General features: G+C 45.3%; 1 protein-coding gene across 3 annotated transcripts in view; it reads right to left on the minus strand.

Annotated features, from left to right (window-relative positions):
* Uvrag (UV radiation resistance associated) overlaps positions 1–23,605 on the minus strand; it is a 277,558-nt gene extending 253,953 nt beyond the window's left edge. For 2 of the 3 annotated variants that reach the window (XM_076547997.1, XM_076547992.1), the window contains exon 1: positions 22,910–23,219. In XM_076547997.1, the coding sequence (XP_076404112.1) occupies positions 22,910–22,932 (23 nt within the window). In that variant the 5' untranslated portion in view covers positions 22,933–23,219. Of the gene's footprint in view, positions 1–22,909 lie in introns of all 3 variants that reach the window. The other variant, XM_076547989.1, reaches the window with a different exon arrangement.
* Positions 23,606–25,180: the final 1,575 nt, after the last annotated feature.

Here is a 25,180-nt window from a genome sequence, read left to right on the forward strand (position 1 = left end):
TTTCAAACGCAGCTCACTGGTGCATCTCATGCCCACGCTCTCTTGCATACCGTGTGATGCGATCACACCACAATGAAGAAGTGTGCCGTATATTCCCAGCACCTTCACACATGGCAGATCTGTCACCATGACCCAAAGAATTCTGGGTGACTAGGACGGCATGAAGTCATAAACAGAGTACGGCTTCCCCCATCCTCTTGGGATGCTCTTCTTGGGAATCCCACCATCATATAGCACAGAGGACAAGAGCTGCATGGAGGGACCTCACTGTCTTCTTCACAGCCCCAGCTGATCCCAGGAGGCAGCCAGACCTGCAGCCTCTGAGCCTCCAAAAGTGACACCCGGCAGACACAAGTTGTTTCCACAAACCCCCGGCCAGACTGCGGATCTGGGAGCAAAATAAGTGGTTTAAGGCACGAATTTCTTCAGTTGCTACACAGCAGCAGATACCTAAAGAGGCCTACCTGACTGAACAGGCCAAGGCGGACACAAGAAAAGCAGGATAAAGTGTTCACTTGAAGCAAGGACACTTAGACATTACCCAAATGTCCCAGTACTGTTTAAAAAGCAAAAATTCAGTAAACATGACTAAATGTTAATACACCCATACGACGGAAAACATATTACCATTTTTAAAAGGTCACTAAGTATGGGTATGAAATGCCAAGGGAAAAATGTTTACTATTCATAGAAAGAATACAATTATATTCCCTGAATATCAGAGATCAGGGATCTGCAAGCTGGAAAGGGTCACAGAGGGACTTCTAAGCTTTCCATGGCACATCCTGCCTCTCTGCAATTTCTTTCTGATCTGCTTACAGCCCTTTAATGACGTAAATACCATCCTCAGCTCACCGGCTGTTGGAAAAGCCACTCTGGTGTGCGGGCTGCTAGTGCAGACGCTGTGAGGTTTCTTCACAGCATCTGCGTTACAACTGTCTTCACACTTGTCCCGGAGCCCTTCTCTATTCACACTTGCACTCCTGGCTTCATTTCTTCCTTGGTTCAGGCATTTATTCTCAGCCTGGAGTCACACTCACTGGCAGCTAAGGGCTAAGACCCAAGTTAGCTCAGGTAAATTCAGATTCCGGTTCCTTTATGGAGGACAAGAAAATGAAACGTTGAAGAAAATGTGTTCCCCACGTTTCCAAAGAGGACAAAGACACTCAGTCACTGAAACAGGGACGTAAGCTCAATATCAAGTCCGACAGAGTTTTCAAAACCAGAAACGCCCCTTGGGTGTTGCAACACTTTCCACGGTTTCTCAGCCTCCGGTCCCACCTGAAAGACTCCCTGGGAAAGTTCTGAGGGAAGACTGCTTAGCCCTCCAGCCCTAATCAAATGGTGCCAAGAGTCGCTGTCACAGACTCAACCCCACAGCACATCCCCCACAAACCACTTCACAGTTCTTGTTCGTAACTGAGCACGTCCTCTGGCACAGATTACACAGCTCTCCACTGGAACCTTTAACATTAACTCTGCTTTCCAACTTCAAATCAGCCCAAGCATTAGTTTAACGAAATCACTTACTGAGCACTACTAAATTATGAAACAGGCTTCTCCATGGCAAAAACAGAGAAACCATCGGAACGCCGGGCATTTCTTTACTTCCTTACCTCTACCCTATTCACCTTCAAGCTCGGCTCGAACCTGCCCCTTTCCTCCATTTACCCTTGGCCTTGCTCTGAAGAACAGAGCGCCGGGGGTGACAACCAGCACAGCCATCTACATCTCCTTCCCCCTCCTCCCCAGCTCAGTCCCCCCATGTCACTGATACTGTCTTCACACACTAGGCTTAGGCACTGTGGTGTTGTGGGATATTTTGATCACACTCTGATGCTCTGAGATTTGCCAATAAAGTTAAATCAGGAGGCGGGGCCAGCGACTAGCCGACCAGAATCGGCCATAGAGGAGCCAGCAATTTGAATAGAGAAGACTCACAGGAAGGAAAGGGAGAAGACTTCAGCTTGGTGCTTCCTCTTGGGTCTGGGACAAGGGAAAAGACCTATCTCCTGCAGTGTCTCTGGCCAGAAAGCAAGGTCGGCTAGTTGCTACTCAACCTCTCCGAGCTAGCAGGTTTTCACGCCAGTCTTATTGATAAATAGAATGATAAAGACTTAATTTAAACCTATATATTGTGACTGGGAGCCCTGACTGGCCGGTGGGGCACTGACTGCGGGGCCGTGGACCCTAAGATGATAATTAAAATATCAGTAAATTCATGTAGCCAACAGAAAAACATCACTGTGGAGAAGAAACCATGGCACTCCCTCAATTCACAGTACACCAGGTACATAAGGAACAGAAATTCGAGCCCAGCTATGGCAGCCCACACTTACAACCCAGTAAACCCAGCACTCATGAGGCAGAGGTAGAGGTCCAAGTTGGAGGACAGCCTAAGCAACAGCAAGTTCCAGGCCAGCAAGAACCTCTCTCCAAACAATTATTAAAAAATAAAAAAAATAAATAAAAGAGCCAGGTCTACAAAGCAAGTCTCAGGACAGCCAGAGCTATTAAGGAAAAAAAAAGGACAGCGGCATGATGATGCACAGCTGTAATCCTGACACCTTTATTTATACTGCCATATTTTTTTTTAGTACACTGAAATTTCCATAATAAAATACTACTGAATAAGGACTGAAAGGACCTTAGAGTCTAAAGACTTTTTCAAGTTTAATAGGGCGACAAATTCGACTATGTGTTTGAGGATACAGAAAATTATTTTAAAAAAGAAGAAAAAGGAATTAAAGACAACTTCTAGAGAAATGACAACTAATCAATAAAGGTGTTAGAGCAGTGGAGCAGTCCTTCACACGTGCTCACACCCATACACACATCACACTGTCCTTCACACCTACTCACACCCACACACCCACACACACATCACACTGTCCTTCACACCTACTCACACACCCACACACACACACACACACATCACACTGTCCTTCACACCTACTCACACACACACACACACATCACACTGTCCTTCACACCTACTCACACACACACACTACACTGTCTTTCACACCTACTCACACCCACACACACCACACTGTCCTTCACATGTACTCACACCCACACACACACCACACTGTCCTTCACACGTGCTCACACCCACACACATCACACTGTCCTTCACACCTACTCACACACACACACTACACTGTCTTTCACACGTACTCACACCCACACACACCACACTGTCCTTCACATGTGCTCACACCCACACACACACTTCACACTGTCCTTAGCTTCACACATGCTCACACCCACACCCACACCACACTGTCCTTCACACATGCTCAGACCCACACCCACACCACACTGTCCTTCACACATGCTCAGACCCACACCCACACCACACTGTCCTTCACACATGCTCACACCCACACCCACACCACACTGTCCTTCACACATGCTCACACCCACACCCACACCACACTGTCCTTCACACATACTCACACCCACACATCACACTGTGCTTCACACCTATCCACACCCACACACATCACACTGTGCTTCACACCCACTCACATCCACACACATCACACTATCCTTCACACATATTCACACCCACACCCATCACATTCTCTTTCACATCTACTCACACCCACACACATATCACACTCTCTTCCACACCTACTCACACCCACACACATATCACACTCTCTTCCACACCTACTCACACCCACACATCACACCGTCCTCACATGTACTCACACCCACACCCACACATCACACTGTCCTTCACACCTACTCACACCCACATACACATCACACTGTTCTTCACACATACTCACACACACACACACACACACACACACATCACACTGTCCTTCACACCTACTCACACCCATACACACATCACACTGTCCTTCACAGGTACACACACACACACACACACACACATACACACACACACACACCATACTGTCCTTAGCTTCACACATACCCACACCCACACACACATCATACTGTCCTTCACACATTCTCACACCCACACACCCACACACACTTCACACTGTCCTTCACACCTACTCACACCCACACCCACACATCACACTGTTCTTCACACCTACTCACACACACACATCATACTGTCCTTTACACATACTCACACACACCCACACCCACACATCACACTGTTCTTCACACGTGCTCACACACACACATCACACTGTCCTTAGCTTGCTTTCTGTTGCTGTGATAAACACAACAGACAAAAGCAACTGGGAACTCCCACTTCCCATGACAGTCCATCACTGAAGGAAGTCACAGCAGAACTGGGAACTCCCACTTTCCATGACTGTCCATCACTGAAGGACGTCACAGCAGAACTGGGAACTCCCACTTTCCATGACCGTCCATCACTGAAGGAAGTCACAGCAGAACTGGGAACTCCCACTTTCCCATGACCGTCCATCACTGAAGGAAGTCACAGCAGAACTGGGAACTCCCACTTTCCATGACAGTCCATCACTGAAGGACGTCACAGCAGAACTGGGAACTCCCACTTTCCCATGACTGTCCATCACTGAAGGAAGTCACAGCAGAACTGGGAACTCCCACTTTCCCATGACTGTCCATCACTGAAGGACGTCACAGCAGAACTGGGAACTCCCACTTTCCATGACCGTCCATCACTGAAGGAAGTCACAGCAGAACTGGGAACTCCCACTTTCCATGACAGTCCATCACTGAAGGAAGTCACAGCAGAACTCAAGGAAAACCCTGAGGGCAGGAGGACCACAAGACCACGGAAGAACACTGCTTACTAGTGTGCTCCCCGCTTGCTCAGTTTGCTTTTTTATAGAACCCAGGACTACCTGCCCAGAGGTGGCACCGCCCACAATAGGGTAGCTAGAGTAACTCCAGAAAACAATATACTATATTGTGCTTTGGTTGGTTTTTGTTTTTAAAGACATTTTTAAAACTTATTTATTATGAATACAGTGTTTTGCCTGCATATATGCCTGCAGGCCAGAAGAGGGCACCAGATCTCATTCTAGATAGTTGTGAGTCACCATGTGGTTGCTGGGAATTGAACTCAGGACTTCTGGAAGAACAGCCAGTGCTCTTAACTACTGAGCCGTCTCTCTAGCTCCTTTTTTGTTTTTTTAAAGACAGAGTTTCATGGGGCTGTTCTTCCAGAGGTCCTGAGTTTAATTTCCAGCAACCACACGGTGGTTTCACAACCATCTGTAGTGGGATCTGATGCCCTCTTCTGGCATAAAGGTATACATGCAGACAGAGCACTCATATACATAAAATAAATAAATCAATCATAAAAAAAAAAAAATCCAGGGTCTCACTATGTAGTCCAGCTGGATGGAATTCACTATGTAGACCAGGCTGGCCTCAAACTCACAGACATCCACCTGCCTCTGCCCCCCAAGTACTGGGATTGAGGGCATGTGCCACCACGCCTGGCTCACTATATATCTTGAAAAGCTACAAGACAATTTTGAAGGGCTAAAGAAGTAACATACACAAGTATACTTATGTCAGAACATCACATAGTACCCCATAAATATGTACAACATTTGTACTTTATGCTAAAATATTTTAATTTTTAAACAATTTAAAAATACTGAAATGCGCCGGGCGGTGGTGGCACACGCCTTTAATCCCAGCACTCGGGAGGCAGAGGCAGGCGGATCTTTGTGAGTTCGAGGCCAGCCTGGTCTCCAAAGCGAGTTCCAGGAAAGGCGCAAAGCTACACAGAGAAACCCTGTCTCGAAAAACCAAAAAAAAAAAAAAAAAAAAAAAAAAAAAAAAAAAATACTGAAATGCAAATAGTTCAAGCATAAAAGTACCCAAAGAAACTTTATACATTCAAAGATCTAAGAATGACACAAAATTTAGATGCAATAAGAGAAAAACAAGGTACTACATAAAAAATGTTTTCAAAGTCAGAAAGACACTCGGTATTTGTCTTGACAAACTGAGTTTCATCCCTAGGACCTTCAGTGGAAGGAGGAACCCCCAAAGTAGTCTACAATCCTCCACTCATCTACACTACATGTGCACACATGTGTGCGCGCATGCACACAAAATAAATAAAATTTAAGAAGTTTAAAAAAGGAGCACAAAATTTTTAATGCTTTAAAATTATACACGACAACAGAATATGGCAGTTCACACCTAGCATCCCAACACCTAAGAGGCTGAAGCAGGAAAATTACAATGAGTTGGAGGCCAACTTGAGCTACGCACAGAGTTCAAGGCCAGCCTAGGCTACAGAGTGAGACTCTGTCTCAAAAAACACAAGAAACAAAACCAAAAGCAACTCTATGCCAAAAAATGGCCAAGTACAAAGTAAAAGGAAAAAAAAACAACCTGAGAAAAAGATTTAAACTCAGGCAACAAAAGCAATTTCACTGACACGTAAGGAATTCCTAGCAATTCCCAAGAAAATTCCAATAAATGGGAAAGAATATGAATAGGTAATTCACAGAGGAAATACAAAGAGTACCTAAATGTAGAAAAAACCTTGTGCACAAAACAAATGCAATGAAACGTCAGTAAAACTGGCACAGGTCAAAGGGGCAAACACTGGCAGAGCAGGCATTCTGCAGACAGGAGTGCCACGGGTAAAAACCTACGCTAGCAGCCACCCGGCAACAGCTAGACGACAAACGCACGCATCCTTCAAAACCCAGTTCCGCTTCTCCATCGGGGCTAAAAATAAACTTGCAGATATGCAACATGATCCACTGAGTTTGGATCTTTCTTCTTTTGCAGTGGTTGGGGACAGACAAGGTCTCTCTCACACTGGCCTTGAACTCACTATGCGTGCGGTCCCACTAGGCTTCCCTCAAGCTCTTGACCCTCCTGCTTCTACCAACTTATAGTTTGGATCTGGGGTGCCCTTTCAAAGTCCAGAGATTTGTCCCCCAGAGTGATACTTTAAGAGACAGCAGGGCCTAGGAGGAGGGTCACTGGGGGTGTGTCCTTGAAGACAGTGTGACCCCAGGTCCGTCCCCTTCCTCTTTAGAGTCTGTCTCAAGAGGGAAGTGGCTCTTTGCTGTAGGAAATGCTCCCTACCATGATCGACAGCATCACCACAGTACCAAAGCTACCTCGCCACAGACTGAGACCTCAAAATCCATGACCCAAAATATTCCACTCCTCTTTGTAAGCTGATTGTCTTAGGTATGCTACAGTAACACGAAGCTAACTAACGCAAATATAATATAGCATGGCTCATATCAGTAAAAAACTGCAAAGAACTTGAAATCTGTCCACCGGTAGTTAAGTTACAGATCCTATAGTGAGAAACCCTGCAGGGCCATGAAGAACACTCTAGTCTCTCACTAGTTTATATAATTACTGTGTTGCCATCCTGTGTTTCAAGAGAGAAAAGAATACAATGATGCAACTCGTGGAGAGGCTTAGGTACAAATGACAACATTACTTGTCCCAGGAGAGAACACAGTGGTAGGGTGACTGGGCACTGTATTCTTTTATACACACTTTACATGAGAAAGCATAGGAATGTATCCCCTATTTTTAAATGAAAATAAATGTACATTTAAAAAAGCAACAAATCTTTAAACGCAGACATATGTCATGGCCATTCCCTGACTGTGACCGTGAGAGGAGCTCTAGCGACAACCAGTAACCGTGGACACGAAGGGTCCACAGATTTTCAATGGAAGCAGAGATTTACAGCGTCAGACTTATTTCTTAGTGAGAAAGTTGAGACCGAAGTACAGGGAACACTCACATTCGCATTGTTACTAAGAAGCAAAGCAAACCAGGGCCACAGGCCTGCTCTCCCAGACGGGTGCATCACGCTCGCCTCCCAGAAACCCTGCCTCAAAACCCGGGAGGCCCCTTGGCCTTTCAGGTCTCCTGTGTTCCACCCAGCTGTAGCCAGCCAGCCATGCTCATTACCGTCTTCTCAGCATGACGGGTACACGTCTCTTCCTTTGACGTCTTTCATTCACTGCCCCAAAGTTTTTGTCACACTAGGAAAAGCAGCTTCCTTCTCCTGCCTCTGTATCAACTTCCTCTTCTGAAAACAAATGTTCAGATGCAAATATCAAGCTACAAACAATTTAAGAAGGTTCAAGGCACTGAGATGCATTTAACTTGAACATGCTGGTCCCAGGCATAGACTACAGCAAGCCAGGAGTTGGTCTTTCTAAGGCAGAACTTTGATTTCTCCTTTCTGGATTTTTCTTTGAAACTAACCCAGACTCCTTTATGTAAGAAGGTCCTCTAATTCCTCTCTTCCTAATCAAGCTTTACTAAAGTCCAAAGGCTCCAGAGATCCAGTGCCACCTTCATCCCCAAGGCCCCCACCACCCACAGACGTTCTCATCTTTACAAAGCTCCCCTTACATGCCACATCCTAATAAACCAGGACAGTGCAGTATCTCCTAACTACTCATGACTTACTAGCAACACCTCTGAATATCACTACTACAAAAAGAAGGTGAAAAACACCAAGTACTAGGATACAGGTGTGCACTACCATGACAAAGATGAGGTTTTTTGGTTGGTTGGTTTTTTTCTTTCCCCCATCCCTTCCTTCTACTACCTGGAGTGAAAACCCAGGAGCTTCATGCAAGATGCAAGAGCTTTACCACTGAGCCACTCCCTAGCATTGACACTTTTACAGGGAAGCCTGTGTTCTTTGTTTAAAAAATAAAAAATAAAAAGATAAGTTGACTAAATGTAATATCCAGACAGTGGCTGGATCCTGAACTGATTGGGGGACCAGAGACCAGTTCTAAAACACTTCCAAAAGGCCTGTGTGTTAATGGCTTGGTCCTCAGTATACACTACTGGGAAGTGGAACAAACTTTAAGAGTTTGAGTTGGAGTCTTCAGGCATGTGCCCTTGAAGGGACGGTGGGATCCCAGCCCCTTCCTTCCATATCCCAATCGAAGGTGAATAGCTTTGTGCCACTGTGCTCATGGAGCCCAGGCTGTTACCATAAGGACAAAATAATGAGATGAACCAACCATGGACTGAAACCTCTAAAACTCCAAATCTTCAAAAGTCAAATCTCTTTATAAATTAATTATTTGGAGGGGTTTGTCTTTTTTTTTTTTTTTTTTAACAGAAAGCTAACAAGAGAAAATGTTCTGTAAAGGACAGTCAATCAGAGGCTGGAGAGATGGTTCAGAGGTTAAGAGCACCGACTACTCTTCCAGAGGTCCTGAGTTCAATTCCCAGCAACCACATGGTGGCTCACAACCTTCTGTAATGAGATCTGGTGCCCTCTTCTGTATACATAATAAATAAATAAACCTTAAAAAAAAAAAAAAGACAGTCAATCAACTAATCAACTAACTAACTAGGGATATGAGCCCCAGAGAGCTTCCACACAAAAGACCAAGGCATAGCTGGGTGGTGGTGGTGGCGGTGGCGGCGGCGGCGGCGGCGGCGGCGGCGGCGGCGGCGGCGGTACACACCTTTGCTCTCAGCACTCAGGAGACAGAGGCAGACAAATCTCTGAGTTCAAGGCCAGCCTGGTCTAAAGAGGAAATTCCAGGACAGCCAGGGCTGTTACACAGAGGAACTCTGTCTTGAAAACCCAAAAAAATAAAAAGAGGGAGGAAAGAGAGACCAAGGCATGAATAGAGACTAGACGTTTCTACGCCAACCCCTGCCCTACAAGGGGGAGGAGGACTAGAGAGCGGAGCAGTCATCGATGACTGTTTAATAAGCATGTCTGTATAACAGAATTGCCGTGAAGCCCTAAGTACAGGAGGTTCTGACCTGAACACACGGGGCCGCTGGGAGGGTGGTGTACCCCACAGGTCACCCCCCGCCTCCCCAAACCTTATTCTGCGATTCTCTCCATTTCGGGCTCTTGTGCTGCAGGATGCAATGGTAAGCTGGTTTGTAAAGTTCCAGGGGCCATTCCAGCAAACAATGAACCCTGGCGAGGGCGATGGGAGCTCCGGGATCCCAGCTAGAAGTGCAGGTGGCCCGAGACTTGCAGCGGCAGTCTGAAGCAGAAGTCTTGTAAGAATCAATCCCCAGCTTCCAGGACCTAAGACTAACTCCAAGTAGACAGCTTCAGAAGTGAACCAGAGAGACGGCAAACCTGCTCCTATAAACCTGGGTCAGTGGGACAAAGCAGGCAGCCCCTGAGTTCCACCCCAGGTTTATAATTATTCCATCAACAAATGTAGTTTAACACGAGGCATGGAGGCAAGGCCTGCAATCCCTGCACCAGGGGGACTGAGACATGAGGACTGATAGGAATTTGGAGGCTAACATCCCGAGTCCAATCCCCGGGACCTGCCTGGAGGAAGAAGACAGCTGACTCCTGAAAGTGGTCCTGTGACCACCACACACGTACACAAAATAAATAGATACGCAGTTTAAAAATACCTTTAAAAAAGAAAAGAAATTCTGCAATTCTACAAATCTAATAACTACATGGTGTCTTCTGGTGGAGATAAATTAATCTCTCCAGAGTAGAGAGGCAGCTGGCTCTTTATTTTCCTATTTGTCTGAAAATCCTCCACGTAGAATAAACTCCATTTAATTACTTCATGAAAAGAAGCCTGAAATGCCTTCCTATGAGTACAATCACACACCCATAAAGGGCGTGGTCCCATAACCCACCCTCAGCCTTTCGTGAATGCCCACGGCCCGCCTGCCTACCATGCTAGAGTCTACGGATCAAACCTTGGCAGGCTCCTCGTGGAAGCTAACACATTAATTAGCAGTAACAGTCTTTCCAAAGACTCTTCTCTTTTCAAAAGGGACAAAATTTTAAACATCCCTCATAAGTCTAAATAAAACCATTTTCATCTTGAAGACTTTTTCAAGGTTTTTCTAGATTAGCTCTCATGCAAAGAATGTTTGGAATTGAGGAAGGAAATACTCCATATCCTCTCCAAGACACAGTCAGGACTACTAAATCAAGACGTCCAGCTCCGGGTCCAGTGCTAGCACTTTCAGAGACGGCACTTCAGGAATATCTACTGAGTAAAGGGCCAGAGGGGCAGTCTTTCCTACTCAGCTCTCAGAGCTGGTTTAACACTGGCTAGTATGAACATACTGAATTACTCAGAGTTCAAAGTAAATCGCTAGTCACAAAAAGTACCGTCATGGCAAAAGTCACCAAGTTTTTCATAGAAAAACGTAAATCAGAAGCCTGATTCCCAGTTTCTTTTATTTGTTCCCTTTTTCCTTGCTCAGGAACCTATGGACTACCAAAGGTAGACACTAGTTTCAGCTTCCTGATATATCTTGTTATTTTAAAAGGTCTGGTCACATCTTTTAGAATATTCTAAACACCATAAGAGGGAAAAAAAAAATGCTACCATTTCCATGGAGCACCAAGTGCTGGGTTCTAATGCTCAACTTCAGGATTATTTATCTCAGCCTCCAAACACACTTTGCAAGTTTTCATTTTTTAAAAATGTCTAATAACATCACAAGTAGCGTATACAGCAATCAGTACTAAATATTACACTGAATCAAGCTGCTGGCATGGAGAAAAACCAGCTTCCAGATGTTTGCTGTTTCTGAAACTTAAGGAGGTAGAAGTCATTGTTCCCAAGAATATTTATTGAGAGCCGCTGGTAGTGAAAGTCCATGGAGTATACAGCAGTGACAACTAGTGTTCAGAAGGTCAACCTATCAGAACTAAGGGTTCTGTTAGAGGAAACCATCACACAAGGCGTTATGGGATTACTGCCTTTTGAATGAACTGGCTGTTTCTTGTTGTAAACTTCTTGTGCAATAACAGCTATGATTCTCCCCACTTACCATGCATTTCTATGTTATGTGTACATATACTCTCATGATTGCATCTCAATCTTATGGGCACACATAATTGTGGATAGTCTAGAAGATGGTTTCTTATTTAACTGTACAATTTTTATGAATAGAAACATACTAAAATATGCTTCATGCCAGGCGGTGGTGGTGCACGCCTTTAATCCCAGCACTTGGGAGGCAAAGCCAGGCAGATCTCTGTGAGTTCGAGGCCAGCCTGGGCTACCAAGTGAGTTCCAGGAAAAGGCGCAAAGCTACACAGAGAAACACTGTCTCAAAAATAAAATAAAATAATATATATATATATATATATATATATATATATATGCTTCATACTAGATCTATTATTCCATGTGGACTGTAGACACTTAGAGGTCTTGCTCTCCATCCTTAGCCACTGACAAGGTAAATACTGGCCAGACAAAGTGTCTTCGTAGAACTTTCACAGAGCGGAATTGCAGGTGCCTGGCCTTGTTAGATCAAAACCCTTCAGAAGAATTGTAATGAACCAGAAGTGATAGTGCAGGTGTCTGGCCTTGGTATATCTTAGTCCTTTGAGAGATCAATAGCACCCATGTTGCCCTAAGCTTCCTCCACTGGCACCTCCTCACTCTGATTCAAATAACAATTAACACTTTGTATTTATTTCTACACCAGTTTTTAATGCAAGATTTTAGGCTCAGTAGACTAATTATGTATATGTCCTGAGATTCAGGTGACTAACAGAAAAAGGCTGTTAACTAACTAACCATGTCTAGATATTATTAATCACATAAAATAGTACACATATTCTTTGCGTTTTCCTTACATCTCTCATTGGTTTAATTTCTTTCCTTGTAACCTTTGTAGCTATCCCTTTAAGAGATAGCCAGAACTTTTTACAAACTACAGCTGTTGTCAATCACCAATTAAGCTGACCAAGTCTCTGCCCAGTGTGACTCTTATCAGAATACTTGTCCCTGAGAGTTTACTTTGTAGTTTTTACTAACAAGTTGTTAATGAATGGAGATATACACATATATATGTGTGTGTGTGTGTGTGTGTGTGTGTGTGTGTGTGTGTGTGTGTGTGTGTGTGTATGCATGCTTGGAGGATCTAAGGAGGAGAGAAGATGGAAAAGACCTAGATAGATACGAGGGAACAGCAAGAAAAGAATTGATTGATTAGAACAAAGATGAGGACAAGATGGAAAGAACTAGGTAGAATGATGAGAGAACAGCAGAAGGGACTGAGAGCAGGAGGGACTGAGAGGAGCAAAGTAAGAGAACAGAAAAGAAACTGTGTAGATAGAATTGACTTAGAAGAATAAAAGAATGGACTAAAAAACTCCGTGTGCTTAGATTCATTGACTATCCCTCAGACTAGAATCCTCAGCTGGTTGTTAGACTCTTCCACAGACCCTGGGAGCAAACAATCTAGGCTGGACCTAATATTGTTTGCGTTAAATATTCAAAAAGGGACAGGCTTGGTAAAGCACAGAGACAACACAGGAAGACCAGCCCTGGAGTCCAGAGGGGAGGGCAGGGGGGCCATTTCAAAGCTTCCTTGGTTCACACCGTGAATGGGGCAGGGACAGAATCCGAGTGTTCAAATCTGCCCTAAAAGGGAAGTTTAAAACAATGCCACCACCCCATCTTGGTTCCAGCCTAATGTCACCAAAGCTGGAGGGACACCACGTCAAAGCCCAGAAAGGAGTTAAAGAAACAGGTTCTCAGCAGCACAGACCTGCTTAGAAGACGAGGGAGCTGAAGAGTCTGAGCTCCCTACAGATTCCTTACACAAAGTCCCTGAGGTCTCCAGAGCACATTCATGGCTTGGCATATAGTTTCACCTTTGAGAACATCAGGGTTTTTTTATATCTGTAAAATTCCATTATTCTAAGTTTCCACCTTAGAGTAAGATGGAAAACAATATGAACAACAAATTAAAAAGAAAAGCTTTCCTTTTTTGTATGTTCCACTATCATTTCAGATCCAATCAAAAGTAACTCCAGCAGTACAAGACAAAACCAATGCCATTCAACCTAAAGTATGCAACTGCAGATATTTAACCCATATTTCTAAAACATATGACTTTAATTTTTCTAAAACAACTCAAAGTTTATAACTGTACACACTCTAGTTCACTAAAAATGGCCATTATTTGTTTGCCACAGAAGTATGTTTTGGCTGGCAGGTAGAATTACACAGTGTATTAAAAATACACATCGGGCTGGGCAGAGGTTAACACACACCTTTAATACCAGCACTCAAGAAGCAGAGGCAGATGGATCTCTGTGAGTTCAAGAGCAGCTGGTCTACAGAGATAGAGTTCCAGGAAAGCCAAGGCTACACAGAGAAACCCAGTCTTTAAAACACACACACACACACACACACACACACACACACACACACATCTGAGGTCCATCCTGCTGGCACGCACTTTTGATGCCAGCACTTGGGAGACAGAAGCAGGTGAATCTCTATGTGTTCAAGGCTAGCCTGGTCTACACAGTAAGCTCCAGGATAGCCAGGGCTACATAGAGAGACACTGTCTCAAAAATCAATATAAAAGTAAAATGCACATTTGGAAACTGTGAATATGTAAATTCTGTCATCTTAGCACACGCTGCTGCCCCAACTTTCAATTCTGCTCTATTTCCAGACAGTTTCACTTCTGGGTTTTCTACCCAAGAACTAAGAACTGTGATTCTGTGAAGAAATCTTTACATAAACCAAAAATAAGAACATAGATTTTTCCCTTTAAAGAAAAACTAAACATTTTCACATGAAGAACAAAGAAATAACAACAAACAAAATAAGCACTTAAATTCTTGATGGCATTTTGTCATGTAAAATAATGACTTTAAGATGGGACATCGGAAGCTTCCAACATTTCCTCATGGTTTAATTACAAGAGCCAACCCTGCTCAGGAGTTTCCATGCTTTTATTTTACAGATACACGAGTATAGATTGCATTTCCTTTCTCTGAGTCAAAGAAGTTTGATAAACATTTATGGAATGAGTAATAGCACAGGGCAGAGAACTGTGCTGCAAAACGCATCTGTCCCCAGTAAGATCCAGCTTCTCTTGAGCCTGTCCTGGCCTTACCAACACAACAGATTAAAAAAAAAATCAGAAACATAAATTGGATTATTAAGAAGCAAGTATAAGCCCCCGGGCAGTGGTGGTGCACACCTTTAATCCCAGCACTTGGGAGGCAGAGCCGGGCGGATCTCTGTGAGTTCAAGACCAGCCTGGTCTACAGAGTGAGTTCCAGGACAGCCAGGGCTACACAGAGAAACCCTGTCTCGAAAAACCAAAAAGAAGAAGAAGAAGAAAAGAAGAAGAAGAAAGAAAGAAGAAGGAAGAAGGAAGAAGGAAGAAGGAAGGAAGGAGGAAGGAAGGAAGGAAGGAAGGAAGGAAGGAAGGAAGGAAGGAAGGAAGAGGAGGAGGAGGAGGAGGAGGAGGAGGAGGAGGAGGAAGAAGAAGAAGAAGAAGAAGAAGAAGAAGAAGAAGAAGAAGAAGAAGAAGAAGAAGAAGAAGAAGAAGAAGAAGAAGAAGTAGTAGTAGTAGTAGTAGTATATATGGCCAGGCATGGTGGAGCACGCCTTTAATCTCAGCACTTGGGAAGCAGAGGCAGGTGGATCTCTATGAGTTCAAGGCCAGCCTAGACGATATAGAGACAAATACATAAACACAAGCATGTAAAGGGGAAATGAATACCACTGACAACTACATTAAACATTCTATCTGGTTCTATTTGTTCTGTCATTTTGTTACAGTATGTTTCAGTCTTATTCAATCGACTCTCTGTAAGCTATTAAATTCTTTAAGGGAAGTCACGTAAGCAACTAAATACTGAGTTACTACTTTCTAAGCAACACGTTGCTAAGTCCAGCTGCTGTTGGAGTCAAGTATAAAGTATGATGGTGGCAACATTCCGGCATCTTAGAATCTTTTTATCAGACCCTGCAGAGTGTATGGCTACCTTAAATGGGAACTGGTGGCTGGGAATGAGAGTCTCCAAAGTGGATGCTCCCATGACTTTTAAGAAAGTTAGCTAGATCTCAAGTTCCTCATCTGTAAAAGGATTGAAATGTTCATGGAATCACTGGAAATAATTCATGTAGATGCCCTGTCCTTAAGGGGGTATGGGAACCAGAATCCCCACTCCTTACGTGGACTTCACAGAGGGATTGGTCCCCAGGAGCACATTAGGGAAGAGTGGGACAGCATGAGCAGGTCACCAGGCGTTTGCTTTAAAAAGCCACCAACCAGCTCCCAAATCATCATACAGAGACTTGGTATTAGTTATGAATATTCGGCCTAGCTTAGGCTCATTTCTGGCTAGCTCTTTTAATTTAAATTAACCTGTTTCTCTTTACCTGCCTTTTGCCTCGGGGCCTTTTATCTTTCATTCTTTCTGTATATCTGACTTTCCTGCTGTCTCTGTGTCTGGCTGGCTGATCTCCCTTGTTCTCTCTTCTTCCTCTCCTTCTTCTTGAGCCTGGATTTCTCCTCCTACTTCTTCTCTCTGCCCGCCAGCCCTGCCTATTCTTTCTCCTGCCTAGCTATTGGCTGTTCAGCTCTTTACTAGGCTAATCAGGTGCCTTAGGCAGGCAAGGGGGAACAAATGCAACACATCTTTTCATAATTAAAAACACATCTTTACAGCTGGGTGGTGGTGGCACACGCCTTTAATCCCAGCACTCAGGAGGCAGAGCCAGGCGGATCTCTGTGAGTTCAGGGCCAGCCTGGTCTACAGAGTGAGTTCCTGGAAAGGCGCAAAGCTACACAGAGAAACCCTGTCTCAAAAAACAAAACAAAGCAAAACAAACAAAAAAAAATCTTTACATAGTTAAACAAATGCAGCGCACCTTTACACAGTTAAAGTAATATTCCATAGCATAAACAAATGTAACACATCTTTGCCTAGTTAAAATAATATTCCACAATGAGCAGGCTTCCAGCAGGGCCTGATGAGCACTACCTGCTGTGTGGTGATGCCTATGGTGAGCACTACCTGCTGTGTGGTGATGCACAGTAAACACTTATCTTGGTCTTCAATCTCTAGAACTTTACTTCCTAATTCCCCCAGCAAGGAATTCGAAGGGAAATCCTCCTCTCTGGTTTAGGTGTTTGACCCTGGTTCCTGACACAGATCATTTCCTGGGAGCGCCTCTAGTCTAAGGAGGTGATGCTTGGCAGGCTCCTGGGTGCCTATCTATCAGCCCCACTCACCTCAGGAAAGGAACTGGCAACTGAGTTAGACATCAACCGTGTCTACATAATGATCTACATAATGAAAACCTGAGGGTGAGCACTCTGAGGACAGGGAAGCTCCCCCACTCCCTACACTGCTCTCTTCCATCTGACTGCTCCCCATTTCCTTTGCAATAAATAAACCAGTAAACTGAAAGGTTTTCCTGGCCTGGTGAGCCATTCTAGCAGATGATCAAAACTGGGGGGGGGGGGGGGGGGCTGTAAAAACCCTCAGTTTACAACCAATTGGCCAGGAGTTCTGGAAAGCCCAGGCTTGAGATAGGCATCTGAAGGGCATGGGAGTGGGGCTAAGCCTTTAACCTGTGAATTCCAGGTAGCTAGTGTCACTATTTAATTATAGATCACATTACTGGTACCCACTGGAGAGCTGCGTGGTTCCGAGGAAAATTCAAAAACTTGGTATCAGAAGTGCTGTGTTGGGAGCCAGGGAGAGGAACAGGAGAAAAAAAGCTTTCAGTCCCTTAACATCTCAGGTAGGGACCACAGTTCATATCCACCAAAACAAATAGTGTAATAGTGTGTACATCTGCTATAGTAAAATGGTACCTCACTCTTAAACCCTGTTCTTAAAAGCCTACAACCCTAGGGCAACTATGAAAAACAATTCATATTAATGGTAGCACAGAAACATCCTAAAAATATGTGACCAGTCAAGGGCATCAAAAAAGGGAAAGTGTCAGAAACTGTCACAGCCAAAAGGAGCCAGACAACTAAATGCCACGTGGTATTTACACACAGAAAATAAGCAGGTGAAAAGCAAGGCTCACTGACTGGCTGAATGAGCATTTCAAAGGTGGGCTCACACACAGTGGGTGAGCCTCGCAGGAGGGACCAGTTCTGACCACACTACGACGAAGATGGACCCTGAAAACATTATGCTGAGGAAAATCAGGCGGACACAAAAGCACAAACACTAAGAATCCATGTTCCTAAAGAACCTAGATGGTCAAACTCATAGACACAGAAAGTGGAAGAGAGTTAACCATGAAAAGGCGAGTGTGGAGGAAAACGGAGAGCTGTTTACTGGTCTGCAGGTTCTGCTTGGGATGATGAAAAAGTTCCAAGATGTACAACACTGAGCACGTTCTTGATGGTACCGAATTCCTCGCTTGAAAAGTATTAAAATGCAGGGCTGGATGGATGGCTCAGAGGTTAAGAGCATTACTACTGCTCTTGCAGAAGACCCAGGTTCAATTCCCAGTACCCACATGGCAACTCACAACCATATGTAACTCCCTTTCCAGGGGATCTGACAGCCTCTTCTGTACTCTGCAAGCACCAGACACACATGTGATGTGCACACATACATTCAGGCAAAATACTCATACACATAAAATAAAATAAATAAACCTAAAATAATTTTAAGCTCAAGGCTCATCTGGGTTACAGATCAAGTCAAGGCAAGCCTGGGCAATTTAATGAGACCTTGCCTCAAAAAAAAAAAAAAAAAAAAATGTAGAGAAAGGATTGCGGCTATATAATTCAGTGACAGAGGACAGAGGACTTGCCTAGCATGTGCAAGGTCCTGAATTCAACCCCAGTACTTTGATGAAGATGATGACGAAGACGATGATGATGGAGATGGTGGGCAAGCATTGCCCTAAAAGTGAGAGGACTTGAGTTCAGGTCCTCAGAACCAACATAAAGCAAGGCTCGGTTACTCTGGAATCCAGAAACTCCTATAAAATGCAGGCCAGCTAGCCTGCCATTTGCCACAGAGTAAACAATATTCTTCTTCTTAAGGTGGAAACCAACACTTGAGGTTGTCCTCTGACCTCCTAGTACCATGCTCCCTAACTAACACAGAAACAGAAATACACATACACACTAAGATAAAATTCATAATAATAATAAAGGCTAATAGCTCTAACCCAGTTCTCTCAAAAACAAGAAAGAAAGAAAGAAAGAAAGAAAGAAAGAAAGAAAGAAAGAAAGAAAGAAAGAAAGAAAGAAAATGATTCTTCCAGACTATAAAAATCATAAGCACAACAATTAGCAAAGTGAATGCTAAGGACACGAACAAGGGCCTTCACAGAAGAAATTCAGGTAGCAAGAAAATACATGCAAAGATATTGAAACTCATAAGGTTAGGCAGGAAAACTGAGACCATGTGCTTAACATACTGTCTAATATGCAATAAAGGAAGCTGTTAAAATATAACCAACAACTAAAGAAATGCACATTTAAATAACAAACACATACCCACACACATGTGGTCTGAAGCAATAAACTCAGGTGAGAAAACACTCAATGTCCAAAGTTGGCAAAAATAAAGAGAAATCGGCTCTATTATAATGGTACAAGTGTAAATAGGAAGATTCCTATGGGTTTAAATACACACACACACACACAGCTGGGGGGGAGTGGAAGTATACGCCTTTAATCCTATCAGTAGAGGCAGTGGATTCCTGTGAGCTTGAGGCCAGCCTGATCTAAAGAGTGAGTTCCAGGCCAGCCGAACAAACAAACAAATAAACAAATAAATAACCACAAACACACTACCTATCCTGTGTCTTCACTGCTCTAACTTTATACTATGGAACATCGTGTGTATTGAGAGATCCTTCAACACAGCCATCCAGTGCAGTGGATAGAGAACTGCTGGAAATAATCCAAAAGCCCTTCAACGGGAAGCGGGGTGTCACAGGAGGGAAAAAATCAGGAAGGTGTGATAGCACACACCTGCATCCTAGCACTCAGCAACTTCAGGCAAGAGTTCCAGAGCAACGTGGACAAAGGCCCTGTCTCCAAACGATGGGCAGGCAGTGTCTCAAGGATGACATAGAAGTTGTCCACTGACCTCTACACACATGTGCACAGACCCACATACATAGACAGACGAAAAATGTGGGTGGTACACATATATATGAAAGACTATCCAAGAAAAAGTCCAATAGCTACATTTTGTAATATTTTTAATTGAAAAGGATTAAGCCAACTTAGGAACACTCAATCTGAAGTTTTCCATTTAAACAAATCAAAGACTCATGCAAGATTAAGTGTAAGTGCATTTTCTTTTTTTTTGTTTTTTTTTGTTTTTTTTGTTTTTCGAGGCAGGGTTTCTCTGCGTAGTTTTGCGCCTTTCCTGGAGCTCACTTGGTAGCCCAGGCTGGCCTCGAACTCACAGCGATCCGCCTGCCTCTGCCTCCCGAGTGCTGGGTAAGTGCATTTTCTAAGAGTCTGTTTCTTTTATGAATTCCTTTTTTAATGTTTTATTTTCTTTCTTTATATTTTAAAATTATTTATTTTTATTTTTTATGTGCATTAGTGTTTTGCCTGCGTGTATGTCTGTGTGAGGGTGTCAGATCTCCTGGAACTGTAATTACAGACAGTTGTGAGCCGCCATGTGGGTGCTGAAAATTGAACCTGGGTCCTCTGGAAGAGCAGTCAGTGCTCTTAACTGCTGATCCTTCTCTCCAGCCCCCCTTTTACGAATTCTTAAAGGAACATGTGACCTCCAAAAAGGGTAATCACTAAAAACCTCTAAAAATGCCTGCATTCTAAGCATCTGAGAACATGGCTGGGGAGCTCTGGAAGAGGAAAGAAATTCTCTCAGTTAAGCTTAATATTAAGGACACATTAAATGTCTCTGCAAAAAAAAAAAAAAAAAAAAGTTTTATCTTAAGACTCCTAAATCCAAGGGTGCGCAGCATGCTCCTCCGAGGCCTCTACTGATTCACCGAATAATGACAAATATCAACCAAAAATGACAGAGTCTTCAAAGTGTATGACCACAGCTTCTGGCTTAAATGACAGTTACACAGAGGACCCAGAAGCAGAGGTGACTGAAGAGCCAGTGGAGGGGTAAGTGGACCATAGCTAGTACTCAACCATGAAAAGAAAGGTTCCGGATTAGATCTGTAAAATAAAGCAAACTAACCCTAGCATGATGGCCCGAGCCTGTGGTTCCAGCCAGGCGTAGTCATGCATACTTGTAATCCCAGCATCTTGGAAGCCAGAGGCAAGTGTTTATCTGTGAGTTCAAGGCCAGCCTAGTCTACATAGTGAGTTCCAACCTATCCAGGGGCTACATAGTGAGACCCTGCTAAAAAATTAATTAATTAATTAATTAAAATTTAAAAAAGATAAAACTATACATCTTTATAAATAATTTTGTGGGCTCTTTTGGGCAAACCCAAATCTTTCTAGAAGTAGCTAGGGTGGAGGAGGCTAATACTATCGAAACTTGTGTTATATAGTACATTAATACAATTAATTAACAAAATGCTTATTTTAAAATATATTTGTTTCCCAAAACCTGAGCAACTTTGATCTAGAAAGCTAAATTAATATCAACCACAGAAGGAATGTGTTTTGTTACATAGGCTGCCTAATAGGATGACACTCTCAGAAAACGGTAAAGAGCATGCCAAGCTCATGCAGCATCCAGCTGCAAAGTTAGGCCACTATCCACCAATCCAGAAACTCGACAAACACTAACAAATGGAGCTGAACTGAGTCTGTGGACAGTTTGCTTGGATTATGTCCCCTAGTGTTAAACTGTGAACTGTTACTAAAAGAACAGGCTCTGCGTAGTAAATGATGCTTTCTCTTCTCCAACCCCACATGTTCTCATAGCTCCCCTAGACTATGCCCGGCTAGATCCCAGAACTCCAGGATTTCTCCAGGCTGCTTCCTTCTAACAGTACCCACTACTGCTTCTCCCAGCACCCCTTCGCAATCCACCTCCCACACATACAAAAATCCACATTAATGCCCAATCCACAAACAGCTCTCCCAGTGATGCTCTCATCCTCTCCTACGACCTCGAAATGCAATCCAAACCTAATATTCCAACTCCTAATATTCTCCACAAAGTTCACCACAAAATCGGGGCACATGGCTTCTGATCTTTTAAGCTCTCTCCTACTACAGAGTCTTGCTTCTGCAATTAATGCTGCCTCCCTACTCGTAGGGCACCGGGTAGCGGGGCTGGGAGTGTGGATGTGTGAGCAACATTTCTCTTTGCTTTACATTCCGATCCACTTCATGCCTGGCCCTCTCCCCCATAGCCTCTGCGCTCTTGTGTGGCTCCTTCCTGTCTCTGGCAAGGATGGAAAGTTACAGGAAGGGTCTAAGGGAGCTTGCTCTGTCCTGTGTGGACTGTGGTGGAGTCGCTGCTCAAGTCTCAAGCAAACTATGCGGGTGCACCGTCCGCAGTCAGACGCTGTGTTAGGAAGCCCAGCCCCACCACTAACAGTAACAGGAAGGCAGTGGACAAGCCTGTTTCTAGAACAGAAAAATCAGGATGATAAAAACAGCTGTCTCATGGAGTTGTGAGGATTCAATGAGCACTTTGCACAGCCCTAGCACGGTAACCTCTCTATGCCTGACAGTTTGTCCTGGTCCTCTTCAATGCTAAGGTCCCTGCAGAGTCTCACCCCTGAGTGACTGTGGGAGGGCAGTGGAAGACGTACTTTATAGATAAGCGGGTTGTCACCAAGAAATTTGTCAGATCCCCAAAGTCAGTGCTCTCTCATTCGTATACCCCTGCAACCTAAGATCCAAGATATGAATACATACTTCAAATCCTCCTTCCAGGCGCTCACCCGAGGGAGTGAAGTGTGCCATGAGGATCTGAGACTTGGGAAAGAAACCCCAACGTCCCAAATACCTTCCTCAGGAGGAGCAGAAAGAAGCATCCCATAACACTAGGAATAAGTGCAGAAACCGACTCCTCGGCGCGGGAGCGAAAGAGAAAGCGCGGCGACCGCCAGCAGGGCGCAGGGCTCCCCGGCGCCTTCCCGGAGGGATGAGGAGGTCTGAGCGCGGGAACGCCCGGCTCCCCCGACCCAGGACTCGGGGTCCTCCTGTCAGCCCTCCTCAGTCCCGCGAGCCCAGCCAACCTCCTCTCCCGGCCTTCTCCGCCCCCGGCTCGTGGCTGGCTCACCTGCTGGGACGGCAGCTCCACATGCAGGGCCCGCGCGGGGCCACCGGACGGCAGCGCGGCGGACGGGCCCGGGGGTGGCAGGGGCACCGGGCCCCCGAGAGAGGCACAGGAGCTCATCTGGACCCCTGGGCCGCCGAGCGGCCAGGCGGGCACTCCTCCTGCATCCGCCGCCGCCTCCGGAGCAGCTATCCGCCGAGCCCTTGCAGCCTAGAAACGGACCACCCGAGAGCCCCGGCAGCTCGGCGCCCGCACTGGCCACCGCCGCTGGCTAAGGAAGAGCCATATTACCGCAGTGCAACCCCTCCACCCCGCCGGGAGCTGGCGTGCTCATTGGTTCCGTTCCTGAGAGGGCGGGACCCGGCGGCGGCCAAGGGACGTGCTATTGGGCAGCGAGTCCGTCCGTCGCGGGCCGCAATGGCTAGGGGCGGAGGGACTCTTAGGATGGCCTCAATTGCGTCTGTCAAACCCGGGCGAAACCTGGGGCGTTACTTCTCTCTGCCTCATCCTAATTGGTCCTTTCACTATTGAGAGGTGGGGTCTCTTAGTGGAGCCTCATAGGCCATTGCTCTAGAGCACTGTCAGTTGTCGGTGAAAGAGGGACGGCGTCTTGATTAGGTAGAGCGCGCGCCTGGGCTCCTGTGTCACGTGCAGAAGTCTGGAGAGTCACCTGATTAGTGAGAGTCAGTCTTCTAAGCCACTTCCGCCCTAACCTAGTTGCCATGGTAACAGAGCCTCCAGTGGAGGGCGGGGACCGGCTTGGAACCAGCTGAGTCGGGATGGATGGTCTGTCTGGTTCTCATCCACTTACAAAAAAGCCACGCTTCATGGTTGAGAGGGGAACCGCCACCGAGAGATCACTAAGACCAGAGATCCATCGGGCAGTCCACCAGCTCTTCCACGATCGACTCAGACCCGCAAGTCCACGCCCCTTCTAGCTTCTAGTACTAGTAAGCTTAGCTGCAAAGTGTGTCAGCCACCCAGGAGACTGTCTCACCTCTGCGGGTGGGATGCTTATGCTCTGCCTAGAAAGACTTTACTGCTTGTGACTAATGCTTGCTAAACCGTCATATTTCAGCTGGGGCAGGAGTCCTTTCTTCAAAAAGATGTCGCTCATCTCTCTGGGACTGAATTAGGAACCTTGCCTCTACCGCCGTCCAGTTTATTCTATTGTGTTGTCTTTGTTGTGTGTGGGTTGGGGGGGTTGAGACGTGGCTGACCTGGTACTCACCATTAGCTCAGTCTGCTCCAGCTGCCCAAGTGCTGGGATTACAGGTGTGTGCCACTGCATCAGCCTCCACTTTGTCTTTTAATAGGCGTTTAGCACACACAAACCGCCACTTTGCCTCCCTGAACACAAACACGCACACGTGAATTCCTCAACCGAAGGACCTTGTCTGATTCATCGCCGGATCCCCATTGCCTGCAGAGAATAAGGGAACGAACATGAAGGTACAGCTCAAATGCCCTCTTTCCTGAGGACTTCTTTGATCATAACAGCAGCTACAGCCGTTGCTTCTATAAGTAGCTCTGAGTCATTTTGCAGGATATTGATTCCCCGCTCCCCCTTAGAATGTGAATTTCTCCACCACCTGGACTGATAGGACAGGAAGAACACAGTGTTCAGAGAGGCAGAGACAACAGGAAGCAGGCAGTTTGGGATTCTGACTGCCACCTTCGAGCTATGTCGCCGAGCAGGTCAGCTCCCCACTCTCCAGTTTATCCGTCTGTAGAATAGTAGTAGTGTCGCTGTGGGGGCTAGGTAGGCCAAAATATGTGCCCATGAACCTTAGCACATAATAGACGGATTTAGAATCTCTTACTACTTGAGTGGGAGGGAGTATAGCTCAGTGGTTGAGTAGATGCTTGGTATTCACAAGGCCTTGGGGTCAATCCCTAGCACCATTTTTAAAAATTGATGTGTGTACACATGTTTGCATGTGTACAGGTGTGCATGCACTTGTGTGTGTATGAAGAGATCAGAAGTCGGCCTTGAGAATTGCTCATCGGGAGCCATCCACCATGTTCTGAGACAGGGTCTCTCATTAGCCTGGAGCTTAGCAAGTAGGTAGGGCAAGGATGGCCGGCCAGGGAGCCTTAGAGATCCTCCTGGCTCTGCCTCCCTCGAGCTGGGATTAAAGGTATGCACTGCCATGTCCAACATTTTTATTAAGCTACTGGAGCTGGAGCCGGGTCTTCATGGTTGTTCAGTAAGTACTGCACCAACTGAGCCATCTCCCCAGCCCCTCCCCCTTCTTGAAAGAGAAGGTAAGC

The sequence above is a fragment of the Peromyscus maniculatus genome, chromosome 1 (assembly GCF_049852395.1).
Source record: "Peromyscus maniculatus bairdii isolate BWxNUB_F1_BW_parent chromosome 1, HU_Pman_BW_mat_3.1, whole genome shotgun sequence".
NCBI classification, from domain to species: Eukaryota; Metazoa; Chordata; class Mammalia; order Rodentia; family Cricetidae; genus Peromyscus; species Peromyscus maniculatus.